Source organism: Hemitrygon akajei, chromosome 6 (genome assembly GCF_048418815.1).
Source record: "Hemitrygon akajei chromosome 6, sHemAka1.3, whole genome shotgun sequence".
NCBI lineage: Eukaryota > Metazoa > Chordata > Chondrichthyes > Myliobatiformes > Dasyatidae > Hemitrygon > Hemitrygon akajei.
In genome coordinates this window covers 155515592-155541397 of record NC_133129.1, presented here as the reverse complement: position 1 = coordinate 155541397, position 25806 = coordinate 155515592, and the positions used below count along the sequence as shown (strand labels likewise).

At 40.3% G+C, this 25806-nt stretch overlaps 1 protein-coding gene across 2 annotated transcripts in view; it reads left to right on the top strand.

Annotated features, from left to right (window-relative positions):
- The window catches only part of abtb2b (ankyrin repeat and BTB (POZ) domain containing 2b), a 231174-nt gene that overhangs the window by 178292 nt on the left and 27076 nt on the right, over window positions 1-25806 (top strand). The window contains exons 10-18 of one of the 2 annotated variants that reach the window (XM_073049634.1): window positions 7549-7684; window positions 9036-9262; window positions 10085-10263; window positions 10511-10616; window positions 11425-11527; window positions 12548-12638; window positions 13323-13391; window positions 18691-18804; window positions 22074-24244. In XM_073049634.1, coding sequence (XP_072905735.1) covers window positions 7549-7684; window positions 9036-9262; window positions 10085-10263; window positions 10511-10616; window positions 11425-11527; window positions 12548-12638; window positions 13323-13391; window positions 18691-18804; window positions 22074-22271 — 1223 coding nt within the window. In that variant the 3' untranslated portion in view covers window positions 22272-24244. Of the gene's footprint in view, window positions 1-7548; window positions 7685-9035; window positions 9263-10084; window positions 10264-10510; window positions 10617-11424; window positions 11528-12547; window positions 12639-13322; window positions 13392-18690; window positions 18805-22073; window positions 24245-25806 lie in introns of those variants that run through there. The other variant, XM_073049635.1, reaches the window with a different exon arrangement.

Sequence of the window (25806 nt, the reverse complement as noted above, 5' to 3'; positions counted from 1 at the left end):
ATGTTCAGGCTGAAGTCATTTTTCCGATATTGCTAGAACAAGTTGGAGAGTAGGAAAGGTATGAATAGGGGAAATGGTACATCTCTGATAGGGTGAAGCCAGAAATGAATCAATTCTCAAGTGCACTTCCACTATTGCAGGTATATCCTTTCCAAGGTAAAAAAAAACAGGCCTGTACACAGCATTCCTGCTGAGCTCTGACTAGGGCTCTGTGGAGTTAAAGCACAATGTCTATATTCTTAAACCCAAATCCCATTGCAGTGAAGTCCAACATTATATCTGACTTCCTAATTGCCTGTTGAACCTGCATATTAATCACATGATTCTTGTACAGGGAAACCCAGGTCCCTCTGAGCTCCCTCTGATTTTGGTCTATCTCCATCTTTCTGCATTTTTATCAAAGTGGATGACTTGCACTTATCAATATTAACTTAAATTTTTCATCTCCATGACCATTCACTTAGCCTATTTGCCCCTATATGTTTTTACCTACTAGTTTGCCTCTAAACTTTGGATCATCTGCAAACAGTGAAAAGGAAGAAAGTTAAGGATAGATCAGAAGTCATTGTAACAATTAGGGGAAATTGCTGCAGATTCTGTGTGATAAGATTATGAACATCCTTAAATGTGTTTACTCATTACAACTCGAGCCCCTGACTTTTAAACTTGTATTTATGATGAAACCGAATAACGACTAACCTATTGTCACAAATCATGATAATGTTGCACAGATGTTCCTTGGAATTCAGTGACCTTGAATAATATATTCTGGTTTCTATTAGATAATAAGATCCAGACCATCAGTACATCAGTACCCAAACAAAGCCCTAACTTAGCCACAATGATGTTTAAAATTTCTTTGCAGATCTTTAGTGTTTTGAACTTTTATCTGATATGGATCATTTAAATAACAATCTCTGGGTCCTCTAATACATCAAAGCTGACAGCGATGTAGATTATTGAACATAGAAAGTATAAGCATCACTTTGTGTAAAAAAAAATAGGTCACATATTGTAACCTTTTCAAGAGCAAAGGAGGTAATTCATTCAAGGCTGGCAGCTCCAGATAGCCTCAGCTTCAGCTCTATAACCAAAGCATCACATTTTGCAATACTCAATTGACTGTATTATGTGTGTAAGTATTTGTGTATATAACACATCTAAACAAAGTGAATACAACAAAATTTTTATTAGGGCTTCTTCAAATTGTATATTTTTTTAAAAGATTGTAAACATTTGTATTGGAAACTTTAAAAACCTGCTAATTTTATGGAAAGTTATGATAATTGTACTTTATCTTTGTTCCTCTCACAGCCTTCAGGCTTTCAAAGTCTTATAATTACTTCCTGATTTCCTGACTGGCTTCATCTCTGCTCCTTTCAATCCAATATTGCCAACAATTGTGGGCTCTGACTCTTGTTTGCCTTCATTTCACAGCAATAACCATTGACAATCTGTCAGGTTCGTACTGGTATAATGGGGAAGGAAACTAATTGTTCAGCATAATAGCAGAGCTTGTACCTGTCATTGCCCAGTGTCTCTGTGTTCACACTTTTCATTATAGATCACAGGAAGCAATCACAAAGAGTGATTCTCAGTTGTACGTTTCCCAAGCTGAGTGCCTTTATGGTACTCACTCTAACTAGAGTCCTTCTGTATGATTCTTTGTAGTTGTACAGGGTCAAGAACTGTTACATTATTGTAGCTAAACAGCTCTAAACATCTTTCTGCTGACTGTGTAGAAATTATTCCTCAATTGAAATCTTTTTAGCAAAAATTAATGGAAGTTGGCCAGTCAGTCAGTTTGTAAATGTTTCTGTATCCATCTGTTCATGTGCTTACAATGAATGCTTCAATGTTGAATGCTGGAATAAGGAAGGAGTGCATCAAACCTTAATCTATTTGACATCCCTCAGCTGCATAAGATTCACTGGATACCCATTTTCACTGTGTTGCTTAGGGGTAAACAAGTAGGTATTCTGGATAAAGAAACGTTTTTGACTTGTGCAGATAACCTATGTGACACTAATCTTTAAATTAACATACATGTTCTTAAGATATACGTGTTTTAAAGTTTATTTTAAAAATAGAATGTGGCCGTTCTCCAAGATGGTTCTCCATCCTTTTCTCAAACACAGCTGAACAAAAACGCTACCTTTGTTGGCAACAACCACATCTCATAAAACTGATTTAGGCGGTCTTCTAAACCAGTGGGTAGATCAGCCAAAGCGGTCAACACAAAATAAAATGAACAAGGATTTATTATGATGATTGCTGTTCAGCAACACCTGGAAGTGAGTGTCAGAAGCTGATAGAGATAGAAACATAGAAAATATAGAAAACCTACAGCACAATACAGGTGCTTCGGTCCACAAAGTTGTGCCAAACATGTCTCTACCTTAGAAATTACTAGGCTTACCTATAGCCCTCTATTTTACTAAGCTCCATGTACCTATCCAAAAGTCTTTTAAAAGCGTCACATACTCCGTGACCGGGTTACCAAACCAGCAGAAATGAAATGATACGTTGGAGTCTGGTGGTACTGTAACTAAAGGTGTTTATTAGTAAACTAAGTAATACGGTATCAAAAATGCAAATATACATATAAAACAGGTTAGCAATGATAAATACAGAAGTGTAGGAATAAGAATCAAAACCAAGCTCTATCATAGTCTAGTGGTAAATTAATAGTCTTAAGATAATGCAGAGTTCAGTTCAGTTCAGTTTGGGTTGAGGTAGTTGCTGTTGTGACGTTGGAGAAAGAGAGAGAGAGAGAGAGAGAGAGTGAGCGAGAGATGAGCAGCTGCAGCAGGCAAACCTTCTGTTGACTTCTTGTTCCGTTGTACCGTTGTGGTCACCGATTATGACCCCTCCGTTTCAAGCCAGACCATTCTTCAGTGGTGGGCTCATCACCCCAGGCATGAGTGGACACACACACAAGCCCCCACCGGCCTGGTTTCACACACTGTGAGCCTCTGACCGATTCCCCCGAATCGATCCTCCAAGTCCCCACCTTCCCGTGGGTGCACAATGCTCTTTCAGTGTCCAGTGCCGTGTCTGCCGGTGTCTCAGCAGACTCATCTTTTATCTCCCCTGCCAGGGTAACAGCCATCCATCAACTGACCATGTCCGTGTCCATCAGGCACCTGGCACCCACTATGCTGTGTCAGCAGTGATTCACACAAGCAGGCAAAGTGGCAAAGTTCTTGGAAGTAAAGTCAACATTCAGCGAAGAAGCCATAATTTTAAATCTTTGTGTCTCTCTCATTATCAGTATGTGTAGCATGGCACCTCTCCTGCTCATTATCTCTCTCTCGTTAGCAGCATAGTTCACAGGGGTCAACTCTGGACCCCATCTCCCCATGGTTTTCTCATCACACATAACAAAAGACCCTATCATATCCGTCTCCACCACCATTGTCGGCAGCCCATTCCAGGCACTCACCACTCTCTCAGTAAAAAACTAACCCCTGACATCTCCTCTGCACCTACTCCCCAGCACCTTAAACCTGTGTCCTCTTGTGGCAACCATTTCAACCCTGGGAAAAAGCCTCTGACTATCCACACAATCAATGGCTCTCATCATCTTGTACATCTCTATCAGGTCACCTCTCATCCTCCATCGCTCCAAGGAGAAAAGGCCAAGTTCACTCAACCGATTCTCATAAGGCATGCTCCCCAATCCAGGCAACATCCTTGTAAATCTCCTCTGCACCCTTTCTATGGCTTCCACATCCTTCCTGTAATGAGGCAACCAGAACTGAGCACAGTACTCCAAGTGGGGTCTGACCAGGGTCCTATATAGCTGCAACATTACACCATACACCTTCTTAACCACAGAGTCAAGCTGCGCAGCAGCTTTGAGTGTCCTATGGACTCGGACCCCAAGATCCCTCTGATCCTCCATACTGCCAAGAGACTTACTATTAATACTATATTCTGCCATCATATTTGACCTACCAAGATGAACCACTTCACAGTTATCTGGGTTGAACTCTGTCTGCCACTTCTCAGCCCAGTTTTGCATTCCATCAATGTCCCGCTGTAACCTCTGACAGTCTTCTACGCTATCCACAACACCTCCAACCTTTGTGTCATCAGCAGATTTACTAACCCATCCCTCCACTTCCTCATCCAGGTCATTTATAAAAATCACAAAGAATAGGGGTCCCAGAACAGATTCCTGAGGCACACCACTGGTGACTGACCTCCATGCAGAATATGACCCGTCTACAACCACTCTTTGCCTTCTGTGAGCAAGCTAGTTCTGGATCCACAAAGCAATGTCCCATTGGACCCCATGCCTCTTTACTTTCTCAATAAGCCTTGCATGGGGTACCTTATCAAATGCCTTGCTGAAATCCATATACACTACATCTACTTCTCTACCTTCATCAATGTGTTTAGTCACATCCTCAAAAAATTCAATCAGTCTCGTAAGGCACAACCTGCTTTTTACAAAGACATGCTGACTACTCCTAATTATATTATACCTCTCCAAATCTTCATAAATCTTGCCTCTCAGGATCTTCTCCATCAACTTACCAACCACTGAAGTAAGACTCACTGGTCTATAATTTCTTGGGCTATCTCTACTCCCTTTCTTGAATAAAGGAACAACATCTGCAACCCTCCAATCCTCCAGAACCTCTCCCATCCCCATTGATGATGCAAAGATCATTGCCAGAGGCTCATCAATCTCCTCCCTCGCCTCCCACGGTAGCCTGGGGTACATCTCATCTGGCCCCGTTGACTTATCCAACTTGATGCTTTCCAAAAGCTCCAGCACATCCTGTTTCTTAATATCTACATGCTCAAATCATCACTACAATCACTTACGATCCTTTTCCATAGTGAATACTGAAGTGAAGTATTCATTAAGTATCTCTGCTATTTCCTCAAGTTCCATACACACTTTCCCACTGTCACACTTGATAGGTCCTATTCTTTCAAGTCTTATCCTCTTGCTCTTCACATACTTGTAGAATGCCTTGGGGTTTTCCTTAATTCTGCCTGACAAGGTCTTCTCATAGCCCCTTCTGGCTCTCCTAATTTCCTTCTTTAGCTCCTTCCTAGTAGCCTTATAATCTTCTAGATCTCTAACATTATCTAGCTCTCTGAACCTTTTGTAAGCTTTTCTTTTCTTCTTGATTAGATTTATTACAGCCTTTGTACACCACGGTTCCTGTACCCTACCATAACTTCCCTGTCTCATTGGAACGTACCTATACAGAACTTTACACAAATATCCCCTGTCTATTTCTTCACATTTCTTCCATACTTTTCCCTGAGAACATCTATTTCCAAATTAAGCCTCCAATTTATTGCATGATAGCCTCACAATTCCCCTTACTCCAATTAAACGCTTTTCTAACTTGTCTGTTCCTATCTCTCTCCAATGCTATTGTAAAGGAGATAGAATTATGATCACTATCTCCAAAATGCTCTCCCACTGAGAGATCTGACACCTGACCAGGTTCATTTCCAATACCAAATCAAGTACAGTCTCTCCTCTTGTAGGCTTATCTACATACTGTGTCAGGAAACCTTCATGAACACATCTAACAAACTCCACCCCAGCTAATCCCCTCACTCTAGTGAGATGCCAATCGATATTTGGGGAATTAAAATCTCCCATCATGACAACTTGTTATTATTACACCTTTCCAGGATTGTTTCCCTATCTGCTCCTCGATATCCCTGTTACTACTGGCGGCCTATAAAAAGCACCTAGTAAAGTTATTGACCCTTTCCTGTTCCTAACCTGCAGCCACAGAGACTCGTAGACAATCCCTCCATAGTGTCCACCTTTTCTGCAGCCGTGACACTATCTCTGATCGACAATGCCACGTCCCCACCTCTTTTGCCTCCCTCCCTGTCCTTCCTGAAACATCTAAAACCCAGCAATTGAAGTAACTATTCCAATCCCTGAGCCATCCAAGTCTCTGTAATGGCCACCAGTTCATATCTCCAAGTACTGATCCACACTCTAAGCTCATCCGCTTTGTTCACAACACTCCTTGCGTTAAAATAGACACATCTCAAGCCTTCGGTCTGAGTGCGTCCCTTCTCTATCACCTGCCTATCCTCCCTCTCGCACTGTCTACAAGCTTTCTCTATTTGTGAGCCAACAGCCTCTTCCCCAGTCTCTTCAGTTCGGTTCCTATCCCCCAACAGTTCTAGTTTAAACTCTCCCCAGCAGCCTTAGCAAACCTCCCCGTCAGGATATTGGTCCCCCTGGGATTCAAGTGCAACCAGTCCTTTTTGTACAGGTCACACCTGCCTCAAAAGAGGTCCTAATGATCCAGAAATCTGAATCTCTGCCCCAGGCTCCAATCCCTCAGCCATGCATTTATCCTATTCCTATTCTCACTGTCGCGTGGCACAGGCAGTAATCCCCAGATTACTACCTTTGCGGTCCTGCTTCTCAACTTCCTTCTTAACTACCTGTAGGCTTTTTTCAAGACCTCTTCCCTTTTCCTACCTATGTCATTGGTACCAATATGTACCACGACCTCTGGCTGTTCTCCCTCCCACCGCAGGATATCTTGGACGTGATCTGAAACATCCCAGACCTTGGCACCTGGGAGGCAAACTACCAGCCGAGTTTCTTTCCTGCATCCACAGAATCGCCTGTCTGACCCCCTAACTATCGAGTCCCCTATTACTACTGCCTTCATGTTCCTTTCCCTACCCTTCTGAGCCACAGGGCCAGACTCTGTGCCAGAGGCACGGCCACTGTTGCTTACCCCAGGTAGGCTGTTCCTCCCCCCAACAGTACTCAAACAGGAGTACTTATTGTCAAGGGGTACAGCCACAGGGGTACTCTCTAGTACCTGACTCTTCCCCTTCCCCCTCCTGAATGTGACCCACTTGTCTGTCTCCTGTGGCCCCAGTGTGACCACCTGCCTATAACTCCTCTCTATCACCTCCTCGCTCTCCCTGACCAGACGAAGATCATCGAGCTGCATCTTCAGTTCCCTAACTCGGTCCCTCAGGAGCTGCAGCTCGGCGCACCTGGTGCAGATATGGCCGTCCGGGAGGCTGGGAGACTCCAGGACCCTCCACATCTGACACTGAGCACAGAACACCGGCCTCACACACATACTTCCTACCTTGCCTCGTCCCATTATCGCCTAAGCCCTATCTCTTTGCTGCCTCTCAATCCGCTGCCCGCTTCGACGCTGCCGGCTGGATATGGCTGCCTTCTTTCTCAACCTTTCGCGCTCTACTTACGCCTGCGCAGTCTCGCCTCTCTTTAACCCAAGTAGTAAAAAACTCCCTTCACTCCGAAAAACCAGCAGTTCACTCACAGCCTTCTTGCTCCGAATGTGAAGACCATTCCCCTCAGTCAATGAATAATGTCAATATCAGAAGATCACGTGAATCAGGCTCAATGTACAAAGACTTAGAAAACATGGCTTAATTTTCACCAGTTAGAATAAACCAATGTTCTACATATTTAGGTGTGAGATTAGTATTGGCACACAGCTGCAGTATCCTTCCTGTTTTCCAGTTACTTGAAAATCCCACATGGTTCTCTTCTAGGAAACTACGAGCTGGTTAGCTTGTTGCTGAGTAGAGGTGCAGACCCTTTACTGAATGTATTCGACACAAATGGGATGACATCGGTGCTGCACGAGAACATGAACTGCTTTAGCCATGCAGCTGCCCACGGACACAGGTAACCACAGTGCTACTGGTGAATGAATAAATCAGCATAGCTTGATGGATCACACTGTGCGAAATATTACACTGTTCTGCATTTTAAATTTCTTTTCTTAACTACACCTTACAGGTGACAAAAAGGAGTCGAGCATTAATTAATGCACGAATAACACAGAGAAATCACACAAATAAATTAATAGGATCTGCAGTTTATCTGTACAGTTGTCAGTTAATGCTGTGGTAGTTTCAGTTTAATATTAGTAAGATCAATTCAGAAGACTTTAGATCTGAGTCCTGGTGTGGGGTTTTGACCTGAAATACCAACAATTCCTTTCCTCCTGCAGATGCTACTCGACCTTCTGAGTTCCTCCAACAGATTGTTTGTTGCCCCAGGTTCCAATGTCTGAGAAATACTGTATCTCAGAAAACTTTATTTTCTTTGCTAGTGGAGTATGTGATGCAAAATAAGGAACTGGACCATCAAATCACACTTAAAGCAGTAGGTGGGAAAATGTGTGAGAAGCAGGACAACACTCATACCAAGTTGCTCATTAACTTCAAGATGAATGGAAAATTAAGGAAATTATGCTGTCAGTACCAGGAAAAGAAAAAAAATGTTTTGGATAAAATCTTTCTGGTGGATCAGAGTAGAAATCCTTATTAAGAAAAAGCAACAGACCAGAAGCTGGGAATCTGAAGTAACAACAAAAAATAATGCACACTCCTAGCAGGAGTTGATCAGCATCTGTGGAAAGAGAAAGAGTTAACAAGTCAGATCAAGACCCTTCATCGGACAGAGAAGAGAGAAAGCAGTTAGTTTGTTGTAGAGCGGGAGGGGAAGTGTGGAGAGGAAAAGGGGAGTAACTCCGAAAAGGCTGACATGCTGATTCACTTTAAATAAAGGCATCTGTGTGTTGGAGAGCGAATATCTCTCGTATTTCCCTTGTCCATTCTGTCCTGCTGCCACCCCTTGTGCGACATAAAACTTTTCATACATCTCTCGATCTGAAGGGTCTGTGGCCTGAAATATGCCTGGCCCACTGTTTCCAGCCGTTTCGATTTTTCTTTCACATGTTGATTCTGTGCAATTCCAGCATGTTTGTCTGTTATCAGCGGGAAATGTTTGCATTGCAGATTTGATGTCCATGAAAACAACCGCACAATTTATTGGATTTATAAATTTGTAGGACTAGTATCCAGTACAAGAATCTATTTTTCTTATAAAGCAGATTAGCTTTAGTACTGGCAAGATCTCAATTAAATTTTGTTTGTTTTTTTTTGCTAAATCTTGGATTAAAAAGTCATTTAAAAACATCATTTTTGCTTGCTTTAATAACTAAGTCTTGCTGTTGTTTCTCATGGCCCAGGAATGTGCTGCGCAAGTTGCTTACACCACCCCAAGCTCCGAAAACTGATGTCCTTTCGCTGGAAGAAATTTTAGCAGAGGGAGTGGAAAGCGATATCTCAAACACTGGAAGTATAAATGAAGGACAAGTAAAACTTTGCAAAGCCAGAATGAAGGCTTTACAAGAAGCTATGTACTACAGTGCTGAACATGGCTACCTTGATGTCACCATGGAGCTGAGGAACCTCGGTAGGATACTGGACATCTTTTTGACCTCCTGTTGTGAAAATACAGTTTTATATGATTCTCAAGTAATTTCCAAAATGACTGTTCAATTCAAGAGAGTAAATCTCGAAATGCTTTCTCTCTCAAAGGTTAGCTTATATCCGTTACTGTTCTGTGCTCACACTTCCCTTTATGGATCACTGGAAACCATCGCCGAGAATGATCTTGGTGATTTGTTTTTCCTCAAGTCCAGTTACAATACAGCTTCCAGACTAAATTGGAGTTAATGGTCTCAACTTGACCTGAAGATTGAACTTGATTCTTCCTAGTCTTTATCTGCCTGCACCTAAGGAAAACAAAATGCTTTTTGCAGCTAAGAAATAAAAAGATGAAATGGAGAAGGGGAATGGGATAAACACTTTAAATCACTGGAAGGCGATGAGGAGAGGCTGGGAAGTTCATTTGTTCCTGTGTACAGATGGATGGACTAATTGGCATTCTTCCATTCCCTTCTCTTCTGGTGATTAGACAAGACATGAGGAAAACTCCCATTCTCATGGAGTAATCTCCTGGGACATTGTTTCAATCCACCTTCAAAGGTTAACAGTGCCTCATGTTAACAAAAAAAACACAAGACCATCTATTCTGTGGAAGGCTGATGTCAACCTAGGTCACATGGTGAGGTCTCTGGAATAAATCTGTGACAGTAAATGTTTTAAATTTCTATCATTTTGAAATGGTTTGATCCTGTTACGTTGTACATTGAATTGCAGTTAACTTTCAAACGTTCAGAATATCAGTATTTTTAAGGATTAGATTTCATCTTTCATTTTGTTCTTTACGTAGGTGTCCCCTGGAAACTACATATGTGGATAGAATCTCTCAGGACCTCATACCATCAGAGCAGATATCCTGTGATGCAGTATGTGTTACGGGAATTCATTACGATCAAAGAGGAGGACTACAATGAGGAGCTGATTCAAGAGGGACTTCCACTGATGTTTGACATTCTTAGGGTTAGCAAGGTAGAATGCATTTTTATTGCAATATTCCATTAAGAATAATAAGGCATCCAAGGATGCCATGAAGTATACACAGAACTCATCTCATCACTAATTAGATCTTTCCGGAGTAGAGAATATATGGCAGTATTGATGGAATAGGTATTTATTTCTGAAACTGGTATATTTAGCTTGGAACGTGACAATGACAAAATTTGATCACGGTTTTCCCAAGCCTTTATTCTGTGCTTTTCCCCCCTCCCCCCCACAGAATGATGCCGTTAATCAACAGATAGCTTCAATCTTCATTCACTGTTATGGCAATGGTCCTATTCCTGGTATACCCGAGATAAAGAGAAACTCACCTGCTCGTTTAGGTATGTAATTACTGCTCAGGATTTTGGGTGGCGATGAATAGGGTTTTATGTTCTCCTGCTTCGTAGCTCAATTTTTCACCCTTGCTTTCTGAGCAGACGAAGTAATCCGGATGAGAAATGGGTGAAGTGAGACCTACCTAACTAGAACAGTTTAAAATGAAGCCCACGATTGTCGACAAACTGTTGGCGATGATGTTGTCCTCACTTTGGCGCGTGTACACCTTCCAAATGCGATCCCTGAGAGGCCATTGGAAATGAGATTGAAGGATATTTTCCCAACTGTTTTGAGGGCTGCCGTGATGAACAATGAATCCCCAACTGGCCCCCTTGACCTCCTGATTTGAACCAGCGAGGCACTACAGCCTGAAACCGTAACATCTAAGAACTGGCATTATTTCTTTAAATGACATCCCAGCAATGCATCGATAAGGAATTCATCAGAATAACCACAGATGTCTGAGACAGTGGAACATATTAACTGATGCATCCTTGGGGAAATTTCCAGCTTTATCAGATCATTCTCATTGAGCAAAACCTTTTACTTCAGAATGGAATGCAGTTGAACTAAGTGGTTTATGAGAAAACATTCTTCCCATCCCTTTCACACCCCTCCTTATTACAATGGAATGTGGCCTAAAATCCACATCCCTCATAAATTCCCACTAATTGATATTTAGTAATCGGTATTTCCTTTTGTGCACTTGCTTCCCATGATGTCCTTTGCATGACATGCAATCGCCACAATCAAATTTTATTGAACATTTTCCTTAATTGTCTGTTTGAACATTCTTTCTTCATTACTTTCCAGATCCTCGTTTTCTGAACAATAAGGACATGTCAGATTTAACATTCTTGGTAGAAGGAAAGCCATTTTATGCACATAAAGTTCTCCTAATTACCGCCTCAAACAGGTATGATAAAGCACCACAAATAGTTTTGTTTCTGTTTTTAGCCTCGGCTGCTGCATCTCACCCCCAAACACTGGGAATGCTAAACCATCAGTATGGGTCAATGAAATGTCATCTTGAGGGTAAAGCAATAGATGCTGTTTATATGGGTTTTAACAAGGCTTTTGACAAGGTTCTGGTCAGGTTGGTCAGAAAGTCAGGGCATAAAGGATACAAACCCAAAGCTAGCTTGGTGATAGGAAGCAGAGAGTAGTGGTGGATGAGCATTTCTGTAACAAGTAGTCTGCTATAAAGATCATTGCTGGGGCCTTTTTCTGTTTGTAAAATATATATGACTTGGGTATGATTAGTAAGTTTTCAGACAATATGAAACTGATGGAGTGAAAGACAGCCAAAACGATTGTCTAGGCATACAGAAGAACTTAGATCAGCTGTAAAGCTGAATGGGATTTAGTCCATACAAGTGTGAGGGTTTGCACTTTGGGAAGTCAAGTTCTGGAAGGGAGGTGAAGTCAGGCTGGATGGCTGACCAGAAGAGCCTGTCCCTCTGCTACATGCTTCACTGACCCGGTGCTCCCTTTCACAGTGCAGTACAGGGTCTCTTGTGCAGCATCTTCACCCAAATTATTAATGTAGAAATAAAACATCACAATGTTAACATTTGCAATTAACACTAGAATGGGACAGTTCTGTCTTTAGAACAATAGCTTTGTCCATAGTCCAAGAAGAAATTAAAATTCCCTTGGTATTATTTTAGGTTATAAGTGAGTAAGCAGTCATTAGTATTGTGTATCAAAGCCTTTGTGCTGCAGCACTTGTCAATGTAAACTCATCCCAGTCAGTTTCCAGTAGTGGGAAGGCTAAGGGTAGGCATAATGATGAGATTTCTGCTCAGAATGAGCTTCCATCTGATGGCTGATGCATACTGCAATGGGAATGGAAGAAGGTGTTCAAAATCATGGAAATAATGCAATTTCTATAAGACTGTTAAACAAGAAATTCAACTCAATTCTTGCACTTCAGGTTTAAAATGCTGCTGACTAGTAAGACATCTCTGGAGAACCCACCTTGCAAGTGTATAGAGATCAGCGAAGTTAAATATCACATTTTCCAGGTACATATCTTTTTACTGCAGCACTCTGGAATTATGCTGGTGGCAATGAACTTGTGCTATAAAATTGTCCCATTCATTTTATTGTCACCTTTAAATCTTTATTTCCCAGTTTACCCCCGTCTATTTTTCCTTTGCCTTCAACTTGTCCCCTGTTAAGAGACTTTGAGCTTCCCCTTCCATTCCTTTGCTTATGACTGTACTGGTCATCAGAGATTGCACAAGAAGAAGGAAGGTGGACTAGAAAGTTCTGTCGACTCCTCTCAAAAACAATAGGTCTCAAAGCTTTTCAGAAAAATCAGGGCACAATTCAACAATTACTGAGTGAGCACGTTTGGTTCCACTCTATTACCCAGTATGCTAACTCATGTTACCAATGCCAAGAATGTGTACATTGAACGCTGGAAAGCCTTCAAGTTATGAATCTGTATTCCCGTTTCACTGTTTGCAAAAGGTGAACTCTGCTGCTTCATTCGCCACCATTACAGACAGGTATTGTTTATTAACATCAACTATCTAACGACAACTAAACAATTACACAGAATTTATAATAATAAGCAGTTCCTTCTGATGTGTTTAGGGTTATATGGTGCTAAAGTGCCTGTAAAATTTATCTTTTTAAAAACATCAGAAAATGATCATTTTGTTTCAAGCTGTTCTAATCTGAGCTGTCTCTTATCCCTCTAGCTGATGATGCAGTATTTATATTACGGTGATACTGACTCAATAACTTTACCCATTTCTGATGTGCTGGAGGTAAGGACACTTCACATCTATAATGATTGTTAAATACCAAAACTACTTCCATATGGAATATTCCAAACTACTTCACAGCATAATCAAAAACAGTTGTAGAGACATAATTTCTACAAGTATTATTACATAAAAACATAAGAAATAATAGCAGGAGTAGGCCATCTGGCCCGTCGAGCCTGCTCCGCAATTCAGTAAGATCATGGCTGATCTGACCATGGACTCATCTCCACCTACCTGACTTTTCCCTTAATTCCCCTACTAAGCAAAAATCTATCCAACCTTGTCTTAAATATATTTACTGAGGTAGCCTCCACTGCTTCATTGGGCAGAGAATTCCATAGATTCACCACTCTTTGGGAAAAGCAGTTCCTCCTCATCTCTGTCCTAAATTTACTGCCCCGAATCTTGAGGCTATTGCCCCTCGTTCTAGTCTCAACTACCAGTGAAAACAACTTTCCTGCCTCTATCTTATCTATCCCTTTCATAATTTTATATGTTTCTATATGATCTCCTCTCATCCTTCTGAATTCCAGCGAATATATTCCCAGGCGACTCAATCTCTCCTCATAATCTAACCCCCTCATATCTGGAATCAACCTGGTGAACCTCCTCTGCACTGCCTCCAAAGTCAGTATTATCCTTCCTCAAGAAAGGAGACCAGAACTGCAAGAAAGAAGTTTGTTCAAAGATGTAGTCTTTAAGGTCTTAAAGCACAAAGGTGGGTGGGTAGGCAGTTGCATTTTAGGCGTCAATGTCAGAGACTGTGGCCAGGGCACGCGCAGGCACACACGAGAGGGATACGCACAGCAGTTCACTCTGAAAAGTGAAGGAAATAATTTATAACTCTAGTTACAGAAGTATGTCATTATCTATTTAAATACGAGAATAAGAACTGCATTCTTGAGGTAGTGGGAGCCAGTTCAGGGAGAGTAAGACTTGAGATAATACTTGCATGATTTTCAGAAACCAAATCCTACACTTTGTATTTTGGGTTGAAACGTGATTTTGAGCTTCCATGAGCGATGCTCAAGAATTATGACATCATGGTATTGTAAAATTTGAAGTTAGAACTGAAATGCAGTGTAATTAACTTGAAGATGTATGATTCATTCAGGATGTGGATTCTGTTCCGGCAGAATCAATTAGGAATCATTAGCCCTTTATGGTGCTGAGTCATTGAGGGCACAGGACCCCCAACTACAAGAAGCAAATTTGTCAGCCCGTTTCTGCTTTGCATGATTTAATTACTTCATGATGCAATTGTGAATGTTAGTGGAAATCAAGCTTGGACGTAAGCATACTGTACCCCTTTCCTCTGGTCTCAAAGCATTTAATGGTCTAAATAATAGTGGTGAATAATAATAGCAGCAAAATTGTGAACTGCTAAGCACAGGAGAACAAATGAAGTGCTTTCATACTCGATGAAACTCTATTTTACTCTAATCTGAGTTGGTCAGGTCACTGATCATGCTTTAAAGGGAAAGGCTTTGAATGTTTTAAAATAGCATTTGAGACTCCTCTGGTCTGAAATTCTCAGGCACCATAGCAGGCAGGAGAGTGAGATTTGGTGTAACTTGGGATACAGACTGTTTAAATGTGTATGTAATGTGAGAAGTTAATAGGGGAGCATTGGAGTTGGGAACTCTAGAGTTAACAGAGGCAGAGCCAGTTATGGAAACCTCTGGGAAGTTTTTGTGATGAAAAGCCCTGACAAAAGTAGATTACGGGTTGGTTCATAAATATTAATGGCTGTTATCAGGCGGTAAGAGCTCCTCTGCAGGAACTAATCTCAGCAGGCTATTCCCATTCTCCCTTACTGCCCTCACAACTGAAACCTAGATAGTTTCAACAAGGTGTACTGTTTGTCTTCCAGTTATGGACTTGGCAATATGAAGTATTTTTTTAAGAAGCCCCAATGTTCTGTAGAGAGAAAGCACCATGCAAATGAAACAGAACTCCTGAGTTAAAATGGCATTTCCTTGAGCATATTTCAGACACATTGGGTTCCTCTCTTTAATTTCCCTCCTAAAAATCCCCCAACTTGACACTGGCATAAAGACGGTACCACTTCTCAAGCTCTGGCCTTACTGAAATACCTCATTAGATTTTATTTGCCAATAAGATTGAAGGCTGCTATGATAATACTACCCTGGATACTTTTACAATGGAAGTTTAGAGTTGCTAATGGCTTCAACCCTGGGCTGATCAGCCTTATTACATAACCCAAAGAATAAAAGTTGAGCAACACACATGAAATGCTGGTGGAACGCAGCAGGCCAGGCAGCATCTATAGGAAGAAGTACAGTTGACGTTTTGGGCCGAGACCCTTCGCCAGGACTATCGGGTCTTGACCTGAAATGTCGACTGTACTTCTTCCTATAGATGCTGCCTGGCCTGCTGCGTTCCACCAGCATTTTGTTTGTGTTGGTTGAATTTCCAGCATCCGCAGATTTCCTCGTGTTTGCGAATAAAAGTTGAGACTTCGTATGCTATCAGGTGCTGCAGTAACTGTTAAGTAGATTTATTAACACTCCCTTATCAAGCTAGACTCTAAATACACTGGATTCTGGTTAATTGGGCCATCAGTTAATTGGGGTAGCCACTTATTTGGAGCAACTCTTGGACAAGAACCAATCAAGAAAATAGCTAGGATGCCTGTCATTTATTTGGGACACTAGGCTGCTTAATTGGGACGGGAGCCTGTTGCCGAACGGTTTCTAAATAGCAAACGCGAGGAAATCTGCAGATGATGGAAATTCAAACAACACACACAAAGTGCAGGTGGAACACATTAGGTCAGGCAGCGTCTATAGGGAGAAGCGCTGTCGACGTTTCAGGCCGAGACCCTTCGACAGGACTGAGTTCAAGATAAATTATCATTCAACCATACATGAATATAACCAATTGAAACAGGTATCATGGACAGTGAAGAAGGCTATCCAAGATGACAAGATTTTGTTCAACTAGGCCAGTGGGCAAAGATGTAAAACACATTAGCAACACCACACAGAACACAGCACATATGGTTACGATTTCAGAAAAACATAGTCACAAAGAAAAAACATAATATATACCAAGACCCTGATTGTCCTGATCCAGTTTTTTCTTGCACTGAGCAAACACTGGAGAGCAGCACCGATGGGGGAAGCAGCCCCCAACCCGGTACAGATCCCAACATGCCCAGCAGAGGCCCCTGCTCTCTCCCACACCATCTCAGCTCTCTTCCCCTGGCATTTTCTAGTGCCCGATGGCTTTTGGACAATTTGTAAAAAATCTGCAGTAAAAGTGCCAAAGTAGATTGACAGTATGTAGAGATATAAGAAAATGCAGAATGATACAGATCCTTTGTTGTTCCTTTCGAAGTATTTCAGCTCAGACGTTCAACAGCTTTTCCATAGAGGGGGAAAACAAATGGGGATTAAAATAAATTAGTGATTTGGATGAGAATGTAAGTGGCATGATTAGTAAATTTGTGGATGGATGGCGGTATCATGGACAGTGAAGAAGGCTAGCCAAGATGACAAGATTTTGTTCAACCAGGCCAGAGAGCAGAGGAGTGGCAGATGGAATTTAATTTAGATAAATGTGAGGTGTTGCATTTTAGTTAGACAAACCACACTAAGACACGCATAGTAATTGGTAGGGCCCTGGGGAGTGTGGTAGAACAAAGAGCCCACACAGATACGTGAAGAAGGCATTTGGCGAGCTTACCTTTGTCAGTCAGAATATTGAGGAGCACAGGGGCAAAGATGTAGTCAATACTAAGGTCTTTTCCCAAGAGGACGGGAGTTCAGACCAAAGGGACATAGGTTTAAAGTAAGAAGGGTAAGGTTTAAAAAATAGGCAACATTTTTACACGATGGGCAATCAGTATATTGAACAAGCTGCCAGAGGAAGAGGTAGAGACAGGTACAACTATTATATTTAAAGAGCATTTGGACAGTTACATGAATAGGAATGGTTGCCAATGTTTTTTTTAATGCCATGGACCCCTACCCATTAACTGAGGGGTCTGTAGACCTCAGGTTGGGAATCCCTGGTGTAGAAGGATTTGGGCCAGAGTTAGTGCATTTGGTTGGAGCAGATGAGTTGGGCTGTATAACCTGTTTATATGCCGCATAACTCTATGACTTAATTTCATGGTGCTGATCCTCATGCAGTTCCTGGTATGTAGATGTTCTAAAGGTTGACAACACAGTGCAGTTATTAAAAGTAAATGGAATCCCAGGTTTTATAGACAGCATATGGAAGTATTTTCCACAGACAACATTTGGGATTGAGTACAGGTGAGGGAATAACTTAAGAAAGACTGTAAATGTGTCAAGATGTTGATTTCGATCCAACCACCTCTGGAATTTAAAGTAAAAGCAGCCCCATCGCTTTAGGCAGATGGAGTGGCATTGTAAAAATGCCAAGGAGGCTTACAAAGTTGCATTTTAATTGACACCTTTTACAGTTGGGATCCTTCAGCCCTGGGAAGAATACCAGAGTACTGAAAGTCCTACACCACTCACCAAAGACCCATGATGTCACCAGCCCATCGCCCTGCTCTTGAATGCTCCCAATCTGATTGGTTACAAATCAGGTCAAAGAAGGGTGTTTCAGAATTGAAAGTCCAATGCTTGCGGGTGGACAATGTTTCCTACCCAAATTTCCTGCTCCTGCACACCAACAACCCCCACCCCCATGGAAAAAAAACAAAAGTTAATGTAACTTACTGTTATTTCCAGACCATTAAAAACAAATTATACTAGCAATGTATGCAGTATTGTTATCTGGAATACTGTGTCCAATATGGGTACCATGCTTATGGAGTTGAAAGTATTTGAAGGGGTACCAAAGAGATTTACAATAATGTACACATACAAAGGATTACCATTGTTTAAATAACTGGAAGAAGGCGGTGAAAATCAAAAACATTGCAAATGTTGAATATTCTCAGCAGTGCAGGCGGTACCTCTGGAAGGAGGAACAGATGTCATTACTTGTGGCCAGTTTTTGCTCTTTCTATTATAAGAATATAAATTATATCTTCTGGGCATGTCCCGCAATCCTGCGAAGACTTTGTCGAAAATGTCAGATCTAATGTATTAACAGCTTGGACAGTAAATAGCAAGGGCTGAGTACTTCAGCATTTACTGTTAAGCTTACGTATTCTAATTATAAGAAAGGAAAAGGCCAGCAGTGTAGTAGGGCATTAAGATTTTCAACTGCTACCCTACTGAAGTTGTAACGTGTACCAACAGACTGTTGAAAAGATGTAGTAATTAATTGAGTTTTCTTTCATTCATTTTCTAAGCTACTATCTGCGGCAAGCCTGTTCGAACTGGAAGCATTGCAGAGGCATTGCGAGATCATCTGCACCAAAATTATGAACTTAGAGAATGCAGTCATCATTTATTGCTATGCTAAGGTAAGTTCAGTCAGTTCTTTTAAAGCACTTTCCTTCAGAATCAGAATCGGCTTTATCATCTCCGGCATATGTCATGAAATTTGTTAACATACAGCAGCAGTACAATGCATCCAGCTTAATCAGCAATACAAAACATGAAACATAATCAATTTGCTTGGTCACTTTTTTCTCTGTGAGCATCACCCATTAATACTTGGTGCTGCATACATTGTCTATTTAAAGTAAAATTATTTATGTCTTTACTTTCACACCACTCCTGAAAACACATCATTTTGAGTAGCACTCACATCTAGAGTGATGAAATGCTTTGAGAGGTTGCTCATGACTAGACTGAACTCCTGCCTTAACAACGACCTGGACCCACTGCAATTTGACTATCATCACAATAGGTCAACGGCAGACGCAATCTCAATGGCTCTTCACACGGCTTTGGACCACCTAGACAACACAAACACCTACGTCAGGATGCGGTTCATTGACTATAACTCAGCATTTAACACCATTATTCCCACAATCCTGATTGAGAAGTTACAGAACCTGGGCCTCTGTACCTCCCTTTGCAATTGAATCCTCGACTTCCTAACCAGAAGACCACAATCTGTGCAGATTGGTGATAATATCTCCTCCTCGCTAACGATCAACACTGGTGCACCTCAGGGGTGTGTGCTTACCCACTGCTCTACTCTCTATATACACGACTGTGTGGCTAGGCATAGCTCCAATACCATCTATAAATTTGCTGATGATACAACCATTGTTGGTAGAATCTCAGATTAAGACGAGAGGGCGTACAGGAGTAAGATATGCCAACTAGTGGAGTGGTGTCGCAGCAACAACCTTGCACTCGATGTCAGTAAGACGAAAAGAGCTTATTGTGGACTTCAGGAAGAGTAAGACAAAGGAGCACATAGCAATCCTCATAGAAGGATCAGAAGTGAAGAGAGTGAGCAGTTTTAAGTTCCTGGTTGTCAAGATCTCTGAGGATCTAACCTGATCCCAACGTATCGATGCAGCCATAAAGAAGGCAAGACATAACTATACTTCATTAGGAATTTGAAGAGATTTGGTATGGCAACAAAAACACTCAAAAACTTCTATAGCTGTACCATGGAGAGCATTCTGACAGGCTGAATCACTCTCTGGTATGGGGAGGGGGGGCTACTGCACAGGACCGAAAGAAGCTGCAGAGGGTCATAAATTTAGTCAGCGTAATAACTTACAAAGTACCCAGGACATCTTCAAGGAGTGGTGTCTCAGAAAGGCAGCATCTATTATTAAGGACCTCCAGCACACAGGGCATGCCCTTTTCTCACTGTTACCATTAGGTAGGAGGTACAGAAGCCTGAAGGCACACACTCAGCGATTCAGGAACAGCTTCTTCCCCTGTGCCACCTGATTCCTAAAGGGACATTGAACCCATGAACACTACCTCACTTTTTTAATATATATTATTTCTGTTTTTGCATGATTTTTAATCTGTTCTATATATATATATCTATATATATATAGATATACACACACTGTAATTTATTTATTTATTATTTCTTCTATATTATGTATTACATTGAACTGCTACTGCTAAGTCAACAAATTTCACAACACATGCCGGTGATAATAAACCTGATTCTGAGTATGGCCAAGTAAGTACTGATAACATTCCTCTGCCCAAGTACCAAATGATTGGCAGACTCTGTTAGAGGTCTCTCAACAGTATTTAATACCGTCATCAACAACCACAAGAAACCATGATCAATAATCCATAATACTAAGGCAGGGCAGGGAGTTAAGATGCTAAAGTCAATCAAAATGACAAATATCATTTGAAATTACTTATAAGTAAGGAAGCAAACTTCAAATATCAATAGAACATCAATCAGTACAGCACAGACATAGACACTTCAGCACAAGATGTTGTGCTTAACTAGTTTAGCCAATGACGCTTGATGCCTTCTGCCTGCACAAATCCATATCCCCCTATTCTCTGCACATTCGTGTGCTTTTTCAGGTATCCACCATTTACTATGTGGGGAAAAAACTTGCCACGCACATCTCTCTTGAGCTTTCCCTCCTCTCTCCCTAAATGCATGCCCACTATACACTTCAACACTGGGAAAAAGCTACTGCCTATCTCTTGCCTCTGGTCCCACCTCGGCTTCCTCCACACCAGAGAAAACAACCCTAGTCTACTTGACTCTTGAACTCAACGTCATGACTAGTAAAAGCACTTTTTAAAAAAAAAATCATGCTATCAATTTGTGTAGCTACTTTCGGGGAGTAGAAACTTTCTCCACCAAAATCCCTCTCTCCACATAAATTCTGCTAAGTGCTCTGCTATTAACTAAGTTTTCTTTACATTTGATCTCTAAAGTGCAACATGATACACTAGCCCAGATTAATCTCCATCTGCCATTTCTCTAGCCATACCTGTAACTAATCTATATCCTTTGGCAATTTTTACACTATGCATGCCACCAATCTTTGTGTCACGTGTGACGTTCCTAACCCGCCCATCCACATTTTCGTTCAAGTCATCAGTGTGTGTAAATATATAAAAACCATAAGCCATAAAAGAATTAAATCATTTAGCCCATCAAGTCTGCTCTGCCTTTCATTATGGCTGATCCATTTCCATCTCAACTCCATTCCCCTGCCTTCTCCCCAGTCTTTTACACCCTAAATTAGCAAGAATCTTTCAAGCCCTACCTTAAATACACCCAATGACTTGGCCTGTACAGCCGTCTGTGGCCATGAATTTCAGATTCACCACCCTCTAGCTAAAGAGATTCCTCATCTCCATTCTAAATGGATTCCCCTCTATTCTGAGGTTGTGCCCTCTAGTCCAAGATCTAAATTCTAGAGAAAACAGGCCCAGAGTTATCAAATGCTGCTCATAAGATAAGCCCTTCTTTCCCAGAATTATTTTTGTAAGCTTTCTTTGTACCCTCTCCAATGTCAGCAATTTTTACTCTTCAACTAACAATAATCAGGATTAACAAGAAATGGCTGGTCTTGTAAATATTGCCCAGATCCTGCAAATAAATATTTAAAAAAACATATATGATCATCTGATTCATTTGGGGTTCATGTATTGCACGATTTTACAAACCAGATTCATCAATATTTTAACAAATTACAGTTCAATAAGTAAATACCCACAAAGCATTTTCAGGATGCCCTAAAAAATGTAAGATAGTTAGTTTCACCTTGTCTGTGTGAAATCAGAAATGCTTGCTTACCTCAATTTGTTTTATTTACTTTGGTTTCCTCAGATACACAATGCATACGAGCTACTTTCTTACACTGAGAGCTATTTCCTGAAAAACTTCAGTGCACTTCTTGATCAAGAGTCTTTCAGACAGCTGATTTATGGACGCAATAGCAAACTGCAGGGCCCAGACCCTCTTCAGGCCCTGGATATAGCATTAGCCAATAGAATGCGGTCAATCTACATCACATCGAGAGTATAAAAAACCTGCCCTTCAATAAACTGGAAAAGCATTATGTACATTGAAAGATACTTTACATGGTCTAATCCTGACTGCAGCTTTCTGAGTCAGTTCTTTGGCAATGTGAAGAACTACCAAAAGAGGTAAATGTGATACACTAAAGTGAACTCTGAATTAATAATTACCAACATTTTCTTGATTTTGTTGTGGGTAATCTAATTTTTATTCACTCTGTACCTCTCTAAAACCTCAGATGCATTGAAGAAATGGTGACAGTTTTTTTGCCTAAACTGAAAAGGAACAGATCAAAATAGATTTACCAAATCTGACCGAAATATTATTTTATACATGCCTTTCCTTGGGTTCAAATAAGGATAAAGCAAGATAGAGTCAGAAAGAAATCTCAAACTTCTTATACATTGCAAGCTCAGTGCACAGAACTACAGGCATTTTATTTTCAGGTTGTAATTAAAAGATTGTAGTCAATGTCGTTTCTATTAGTTTGGGTAATTAATCCTTAGTTTGCATAATATGTATACGCCAGTCACGGACCAGTAATGGAGAGACCAAAAATAACATTTCTAGATGAAAAGTGAAAACTTCACAAAGATGATTGAAATTAATCTGTGCACATTTTTGGGATGCGTCATTGACACTTGTCAATTTTCTTCAATATTGTAAGATAAAACATGTCAATAAACAGATTAATGGCTTTGTTATAATAAGAGTCTTACGCAAAGGTATTAATCAGTTTGTTAAAAATAATGAGGAATCTCAGTTTCTAACTCTATTCCAGCTAAGATCTTACGTGAGATTTTCTGGGTTTTATCTGAAATCATTCATTAAAGGCAGTCTTATCGATGTATTCCTTAAAATCTATAGTTTTACTAGAAGGCATTAAGATCTTTTGACCTGTAAAGCCCATACGAAGGTTATTTGAGTCCATGATGGACTAATAAAAATCAATGATAATAATATGTACAGATTAGTGACAGCACATTAGTTTTGCACTAGTTTAGGATAACAGCGGGCTTAGCTAATGCAGTCTCCTGTCTAAATACGAGTAACAAATGCTTTGAAGAACATTGATCATAAACTCTGCCTGAAATATAATCAGTTCTTGAAATAAAGATAGCATAAAGGTGCGTATAAATAAAACTGATTTTTAGGAAGCAGATTTAAAACAGTTTCTATATTGCCCTTGAATGCAGTATTAAATATTAGCTAAATAGCTTCTAGTATACTGCAAGTTTCTTAGGTAGGCTGTGCGATAATGAAAGCAAAACAATTTGTAAATACCAACGTAAAAGGTACTTTCTAAATTGTACTGAAGGATTACCGTTAAATTCAATGGCAGCTTCAGACATTAGGGCACATTAAAAGGCATAATGTGACAATAAATATTCCAAAATCAAAATACGGTAATTCAGACAGGTGTGTGTGCAGTTTAATTACAGAATGAATATTTGAAACAGTTATGTTCTTCACTATCTTCATTAACATATTGGTTTTAACAAAGTTAAACACCCAACGGTATTTCACGTGGGTGACTGTTGTAACAAGAGACAGGGAACAAAAAGCTTGTTTAAAGCATTACTTCAGGATTGTCCATGAAACAAAGGTGGAAAGTTCTAGAGGCTTCAGAATTTGGAATTATGAAGCAGAACAATGCAAAACAAACAGTTGTTTTGAGTCAAGCAGAGAAGGAAATTGAATTGTAGATATTACAGTAGGTCACTGGGTGACAATGGTTAGTGTTTTTTTTATTTGGGAAGTTAATTATTTACTTAGTTTAATGTAGAAGTGATTAAAATATCCAACTGAAAACTGCCTAAATTTTTGTCGGGGTGGGGGAGGGTGGCAGTGGGAGTGTACAATACCCCTGAATGAAAATATTAATTTCCAACTCAATTCTGAGAAAGTAGTACCAAGGCTGGTACACTGGTGTTTTTGTACTGTTGACAAAATCTTTAAAATAAAAACTGGAGAAACAATTTTGCTTTGTTGATATGCTTAAGAACAAATTTAAATTTGCACTTTGGTCTTTATTTCCCTATAGATCAGTAAGATTTCTCACAAGAGTCTATTTTATCCATAGATACACCTAAAAGAGTAAAAATGGTTAAATCTGAACTCTTGCTCAAAAGTGCCATCTTCTCTACATTTTCTTTAATAAACCAAAGGAAATCCATTTGAACATTAATTACAAGCAAGATTGGAATTCTGAACAGTCAGAAACATGACTCAATGTTTGGCAAACTAAATTATGAACAACCGGTTTTTAAAATTGTATTCTATGCCCTATATGGAGGCATTTAGGAGATAAAAACATTGCACTTAACATTACCAGTTCTTCCAAAATCAAATCAACTGTAGGTAAATAATTTTCTAACTTAGAAGAGACTTCAGGGGCTGAATGGGCAACTATCAATTTTTTTAAGTACTTAATAAAAACAAGTGGCCATTTAATCCATCAGGTCCAGGCTAGGTTCTGGACAGCAATCACACAAGTCTCATTACCCCCAAAACTTGTTCTCATAACATAAGACATAGGAGCAGAATTAGGCTATTTGGCCCATCCTGTTGGCTGTTCTCCCTCACCGATGCCCAACTGGTTGCGTATACTAAGGGGCAAGTTCAGTTGCCAATTAATCTACCAGAACATCTAGGAGACATGGGAGGAAACCCATATTACTGTCAAGAAAACCTGCAAATTCCACGTAGGAGGTCAGGAGCCATGAAGTAGTTTCTCATACTGCTATACCAGAATACCATGAGTGATCAGTAATTCACAAAAAATGATCAAATGTTGCATGTAAAACGGGAATCCAGAAGAGCCTCTTAAATACGTTTACATTTGCTGCGCTTCAGAAATTACTGCTAAACATTACTTAGTTATTTTTTTAATTCAAATGGAGTTCCTTGTTGTCCAATGATACCAAATGAAGATGATTTAGAGGTGCACAGTGGATTCCTGAAAGACACGCAAAGTTCCAAATTTGCTATATTGCTTCATTCAATGTATTATTAGTCAGCTTCAAACCACTGAATTGTTTGTAAATTCAGCTTACTAAATGTTTTTGTTTAAACCTAAACTTGCAACTGATGTTCTTGCACAACTTTAAACACAAGTTTTCTGTCAGAGAATTGTAACCTTATTGGGCAACTTCACTACTTCTCACTACTGACTACCACACTGTTGTACTACAAATTTGGTTTAAGGGAGCTGAAACTCCACCCTTCCAAATAAGTGCATACAAGTATTTTTTAATTAATTATTGAATACATCTAAGGGCTTTCTTTTCTTTTTTTGCCTGAAGTACAGTATTCCATACTGCAATATACTGTCACCGGCCATCCGATTTTTTTAAACTGACTTATTTATTTAGAGATACATATATAATGTAGAATAGCCCTTCGAGCTGTGTGTCCAGCAACCCTGATTTAAACCCCACCTAATCACTGGACAATTTACAATGATCAGTTTGTCTTTGGACCACGGGAGGAAACAGGAACACCTGGAGAAAACCAATGCGTTCTACGAGGATGATGTACA